Genomic DNA, 6,854 nt, shown 5'->3' on the forward strand with positions numbered 1-6,854 from the left:
ACAACTTCTGCATGGCCAAATGAACAAGCATTGTGTAGTGGAATGAGGCCTCCATCATCTCTGGCATGTACATTTGCTCCAGTCTGCAGCAAGTGCTCCACAACATCTTTTCTTCCAAATCCTGCAGATAACAGCATACACATTGGTAAATAAAATACTCCTCTCAAGTACTTCACAAAACACAACACAAGCCATTATTAGAAGTCACCACCAAAATAAAAAATTGCTTGATAAAAGAAAATGTAACTCTAAGCAACATTCCAATTTGCTTTTATTAAACTTTTTGTTGCTTTTAAAATTATTTGTGAAAACTATTGCTATTGAAAGTTAGCATGTGCTTTCAACATTCTGATCCATCAGGGCAGAGAATAGAAAGGGACAGAAAAACACTGCCTTCAATAGCTATACATAGAACAATAACTTTAAAGCCATAGAAAATGTGTAATGAATGTATATTACAAAGTTACTTAGAATTATGTTTTCTTTTATTATGCAAAAAGTATTGTTTGGATTGTCATTCCCTTTAAGAAAATGTTCTATTTCAACAATTTACATTTATAAATAATTATTAAGTATCTTTTAATCAATGGTAACTAACCTATGCAAATCTCAAGAATTACAGATAACAGACTTCATACCAGTACGAGAAAATTTTGGCTTGCACAGAGATGTAAAATCGGACGTTCTACTTTTTTGCCAATATATCAAGTTTTATCCACCATTAATGAAAACACCCTTTAAGTTGTAACATTTTCACTATCATTGGAATTTAAAAAAAAAAAATTTACAAGAAAATGCCACACAACATTTAGCAACTTTCCAATACACATAATTTAAACATCTCCAAGGTTATTTCAAATACGGATACTTCTGAAAACATTTGCCTGATCCATTCCCTGCACTACTAATGAGTCTTCAAACACAGAATCCCACAGAAGAATAGAGCTGTAAAGAAGCATGTGAAGAACAGTGTAAAATGCAGCCTAGAGATGATTTCTACTAAATTGTTTGAAGAGTCAGAACTAGTAATAATTCAAAGGCACAAAATACCATTACATTTACAAAATTTAAAACCAATATAAATTATTACATTTGCAAAATTTAAAACCAATATAAATGGGTGCTTCACCTTTAAGTTAACTTTTAGTATGTTATAGAATGGCTAATTCTAAGCAACTTTTCAATTGGCCTTAATTTTTTATTATTCATAGTTTTTGAATTATTTGCCTTCTTCTGACTCTTTATGGTTTTCAAATTGGGGTCACTGGCCCCATCTAAAAAAACAAATGCTCTGTAAAGGCTACAAATGTATTCTTATTGCCACTTTTTATTACTCATTTCTATTTAGGCCCTCTCCTATTCATATTCATCAAATCAATTCATGGCTTCCAGGGTAATTTGGACTATAGCAACCAGATTACTGAAACTGCAAATGAAGAGCTGCTGAATAAAATGCTAAATAACTCAAAAACAGCAAATTATAAAAAATGAAAACCAATTGAAAACTGTGTCAGAATACCACTCTCTGCATCATACTAAAAGTTAATTTAAAAAGGTAAAGAAGCCCTTTAAATAAAATGGAATATGGGGGTTCGACTATAACGAGCTTTGCAATGGTTTGGGAGTGATTTTTGCTCATTCTTGAAGGCAGACTTGTTCAAAGCTTAGTCAGAAAACACTTGTGAACTTTAGTTTTTATATAGCACCACTCCACATCAGTGTTACTTGTGTGGCTTTTTGTTTGCTTTAGAGCAATAATTTTTATAAATATAAAAAAACAAAGGAATATTTACCAAAAATTGCAATTCTCTACAAAATTCTCCAAAAGCCTAAAAATTATTTGGGGAGTAGGCTATTTTTAATGAATTTCAGGAATAATTGTAATTTGATAAATATGACTGTTGTAGCAGATGGTGAAATAAACTTCAGATTCTGTGACCTGCAAACACAGAGACCCACCCTGTTTCCTTTCCTCCACTTCCTTTTATTAAACACAATTAGTATGAGCACTGCATATTGTTTTAAGTAACAATGTACTTGGCCCGAACAGAACTATTGAATTTACATTAAAACGCAACCAGCATTGAAAAATAATATAAAGAAAAATGCTTAATTCCCTAAAATAGGGGAAACTGGAACACAGGAAACTGTTTACAGAATAATGATACCACCCTACTATACAATAATATTGTGTATGTTTTTGTTTAATTTCAGTCAGTTAAAAACAAATATTATCTGACATTAGGCGACAACTAACTACTGTCCAAATTGCTTGTGTCGAATACCAAATTCTAGCAATTTGCTTTGGTGACAATTTTTATTTTGTCATAAAAGGAACATACAATACATAGACATTTTGTACAGATAGTCCTATAAGACTCACCAGAGGCTGAAGTGATAGAGGTACAAACCAGCATGAACAATTATCAAGCATTTACAGTAATACAAGATTCAGAGTCACCATCTGGAGGCACCATATCATAGATATTACACTATACACAAAATGTTAGAGAAACAGAATGAAAAAACAAAGGGTGAAAAAGGGACCAAAATTTACTGATGCTAAATAACAAATGTTGTTCTGTAGCCATGTTGAGTTTGAAAAAGGTTCCCAGGGAGACCATGCTTTAAGAAATGGTGGTATTTTATTCTGTTTGTGAGCTAGACAATATTCAAACTGCTTTATACCATTAAACGAGGAACTAAAATTTAAAATCACTGGGTGGTGGCAAATTGTTAGGCACCCCCTACTGATTAAAAACGCTTTTCTGATACCCTGGGCAGCTGCTCCTGTGTGCTCAAAAACGCACAATGCAATGGTATTTCTGCAGAAGGTCCTTGCCACCATCTTTTTCAGATTCTTATTTTTGTTTCGGTTTGGGCAGGCCGTGAGCAGTGAAAGTGAAAGCCGAATTTAGGAACGAGAAGGCAGGTTTTACACACTAGTGCACATGCCCATGCCCGGAGAAAAGAAGAGGGAAAAAACATTGCACCTAAAAACTTCTGCAGAAATATCCTGGTCGGTTCAGTTTTATGCCAATAGATTTATAAGCCTCTGGGATTCTCAAGTGATTTGAAGGAGAAATTAGTCAGGCATTTTAAACAATGGGTTGCTAATCAGGTACAGGGTTAGTTAGGGTCTTAACGCGATGATAGAAGCCACAGCAGTATCACTTAGACCCCTAAAGTGCTTTTTTTGTAAATTAGTTTTTTTTACATAGGCCCCTAACTGTTACAATTTGCTACATTCGTTGATATAGTTCTCAGTAGCATCTGTGGATATTAGAAACTATTGTATCAATTCTTACTGCTTTTAATGAAATGTAGGGATTCTACTGAGCATGGCCAAATATAACAAAGGTAGCAAATTAATGTATCGTTAAGAAATGTATACAGAGCAGGTGACCATCTCTCAGAGCTGCTTTACAAAGACATAAGAAGGTAAACAATGGAACTTCGCTATTTCAAAATGAACACAAATAAAATGCGATTGCAAAAAAGTCTTTGTTTCTGGTGAACGATCTGAAATCGGAAAAGAAAAAGTGCTGGAAGATTAACAACCCTTTTGATAAACCAACAGCAGTAGGAATACTCAGCACAAGCATAGAGCTTTTTCATATATACACAAGAAATTAGTCCTTGCCAACAGTCCTCCACTGACACTACTAAAATAACTGCACAATTGCTGCTACATCATGAGTGGCAACAACAGGCAGCTTGACAGATATGAAAAAGCAAATGACAAAGCACTGTGCTCTGCCACAGAATTATAGGAGGCAGCAACTATATAGAGAAACTGATATGTGCATTAAAGGAGTGGCAAGAGGACACTAAGTAAGCAATAATAGCTTAAGAACTGCTAAAACTCTGATTCATCTATTTAAATTATTAATTTTACACATTAAAGTGTTTTCTTGTGATAGTTCCACTGTGAACAAAAGAGTAAGAAAAAAGTAAGGCTCAATTTTCATATTAGATCATACAGATTGATGCAACAGGAACCTGGACGACAGCAACATTTTAAAGGGATTGTTCACCTTCCAAACACTAAATTCAGTAGAGTTGTTTTCAGATTGTTCAACAGAAATAGACCTTTTTCAAATTGCTTTCCATTTTTCATCAGTTTTCCAAAAATGTAAATTTGAATGTTCCTGTCTCTGGTGTTTCAATCTGGCAGCTCAGTAATCCAGATTCTGAACATTTAGTTGCTACATTAGGTGATACTTTATCAGCAGTATTTTTACTGCTTTGTGTATTAATTACTCACTCATAGTGGAGAAAGAAGCTTGCCGAGACCCAACCCATAAACCTAGAATACTTGCGTGATGTAAACAATGAATTACAGCTAGGATACAAAAACACTGTGGGCTGCAAACTCTCCTATAAAAACGATAGAAGGTCGGGCATAAAGCAGGAGACTACGGATTATTGGTGAAGAACACTAAATCATTCAGTACACTGCCTGGGGCAATAACAACTGTATGTAACACTGTTTTATGTCAACCAGTTTTTCCCAAACTACTCTGCTTTGCTAAACACTACACCTTGTTTACATAGACAAATACAAAGCTAATATTTTATGTTACAGAAGCCACATATGAGTGGCAATGTTCCAGTGCAAAGATATATCAGAGACAAAAACTAATCAGCAAATAACCTCATTTACTAAATGCGGTCAAAGTTGTAATTCCATTAAAATGGAAATAAACCATAGATCCAACACTACAAGTCTCTCCTTTTGCCAGAGTATTATACTTCATATAGCACCAAATGGTTTAGATGGCTTTCCTACAAGGAAACTGACTACTATAAACAAACAGCCCTTAGATGGTAATTATCTCTCTACCTCTTGTAGTACTAGCCCAGGCATGTCCAAAGTGTGGCCCAGGGGCCAATTGTGCCCCTTTTTCAAATTTACAACGGCCCTCAGCCTCCATCATGAAATTAATAATAATAAGCCCCCCCCCCCCAGCACAGTGCAATCAGGAATCCCACAGCAGTAATATTAAGGCACATTAGTGAAATGATCTGCCACTTGGTCTATACTGCTACCTGTGTGCTGAAGGTGTTAGCAATTGACACGTACTGGCACGTAGAGACGCGCTGTTTTCGCATACTTCTTTAGGGCTGAAAGTGTCAATAGATGTACTGACGTGCCAGTACAGTGAACTAAAGAAGTATGGCGTGACTACATGCCGTTACGTGTCTATTGCTAAGACCTTCAGCACACAGGCAGCAGTATAGACCAAGTGGCAGATCATTTCACTAATGTGCCCAAATATTACTGCTACGATTACTCGATTCCTGTAATTTAATATTAATGGTTCAAAGAATGTCAGGCTGAATGGTCACCTCAAATCTGGCCCTCATTGCAAAAAATGTTGGCACCCCTTTACTAGCCCTTTATCTTATTCTGCTTCTGCTGTCACACTATGAATCATTATTCTGTAACTGTATACACTTGGATTGTGCATTACTTATGATTGTAAGTGTAGATAACTTTCTGATTCCGAATACCCTTTTCCTTTTTGTATCCCTGATTTTATTGTTAAATCCAATCAAACAAGATATTTACAAAAACTAATCCGCAAATAATGGCTGCACATGAATATTATTGGGGCACAAATTTGCCAAGTCTGATAATGAGTCCCATTAATTTATAGACATGGCCATCCTGAGTGATTCAACATCACATTGGAGAAAGATGCAACACTAAGGTAGATCAGTGAAAAGACTGCTAGAATGTTTATTATAGTAGTCCAAGGCTCACCTGCTGCAAAGTGTAGCGGAGTAGATTTCCTCCCAGCCATATCCTTAGCGTTGACATTAGCTGGTTCAAGAAGCCTTCGCACCCGGGAAACGTCTCCGTTCCTGCAGGCTTCAAACAATTCACGAAAGGCACCGCTTACTGCGCTTAAAGGGTCCCCGGGACCTATCCCAACGCTGCTCACTCCGCCGATCACTCCACTCTCAGGACTCTCAGCGGGGCTGCCACCGGTGCACAGGCTATTACTGGATGGGGAAGAACTGGAACTGCTGCTGCCAGAACTAGGAGCTGGAGCCGGGGGTAACGAGGAAGTGGGAGATAATATATTTGCAGCCTCTCCTGGTGGCGGAGAGAGGGGCCGCGGAGTGATTCCAGGCTGAGAAGCTGCTTCCCCCTCGGGTTCAGAGTCCGGGCCTTCACGAGATAAGCTCAGAGCATTTGTCTCAGGGCTGCAAGGAGGAGACAAACACGAGGCCGCTCTCCGACTAGAAGGAGACAGCGGCGGGGAAGCGGAGGGCGGCTGACTAGACTGTCCGGCTGCTGCTGTTGGAACTTGTTGCTGCTGGGAGCGTCTCGAAGGCGCCGCCATCTCGCCCTCAGTACCCAGGGAGGATGCTGGTTCTCTCCCGTAAGTCTGATGGTGGGGAGCAGAGCCCCCTCACCCAGCACTACCGAGCGACAGGATACCTGCTATAGCTCACTGCCCTCTCTACGATAAGGCCTGGCACACAGGGCCAACTAACTAGGGCACAAGAAGCTGTAGATGACGTCAGGCGGAAGAGGCGTTCTAAAACGCAACATAAACAAAACCCCACATAATGGGGAAACAAGGAGCGAACCAAATGGGAGGGCACTGTGATTGGCAGGATCTTGGGTTGGTGACGTAATGACGTACACAGTTTGTCAGCATTTAGTGATTGGTAGAAGGTTATTTAGCCGCACGGTTTCTTTGGGGTTTTTTTTTTTCTTGGAAGATCTTTATTGACAATATATACAAAAAGGATCCGGAAAGCATCTGAGCTTTGCTAAGCGCATTGTAAACGTTTGTAAAGATGGCCTAGATTCTCAAACCTGATTGCCTCGTGTA

At 38.2% G+C, this 6,854-nt stretch overlaps 1 protein-coding gene across 4 annotated transcripts in view; it reads right to left on the bottom strand.

The window, feature by feature from the left end:
* The window catches only part of LOC733328 (poly [ADP-ribose] polymerase tankyrase-1), an 88,623-nt gene extending 82,003 nt beyond the window's left edge, over positions 1 to 6,620 (bottom strand). For all 4 annotated transcript variants that reach the window (XM_041579869.1, XM_018243579.2, XM_018243580.2 and 1 more), the window contains exons 1-2: positions 5,771 to 6,620; positions 1 to 121 (exon numbers count right to left, since the gene is read on the bottom strand). The exon at positions 1 to 121 is cut by the window's left edge and continues 104 nt beyond it. In XM_041579869.1, the coding sequence (XP_041435803.1) occupies positions 1 to 121; positions 5,771 to 6,356 (707 nt within the window). In that variant the 5' untranslated portion in view covers positions 6,357 to 6,620. The remainder of the gene's footprint in view (positions 122 to 5,770) is intronic.
* Positions 6,621 to 6,854: the final 234 nt, after the last annotated feature.

Source organism: Xenopus laevis, chromosome 1S (genome assembly GCF_017654675.1).
Source record: "Xenopus laevis strain J_2021 chromosome 1S, Xenopus_laevis_v10.1, whole genome shotgun sequence".
NCBI classification, from domain to species: Eukaryota; Metazoa; Chordata; class Amphibia; order Anura; family Pipidae; genus Xenopus; species Xenopus laevis.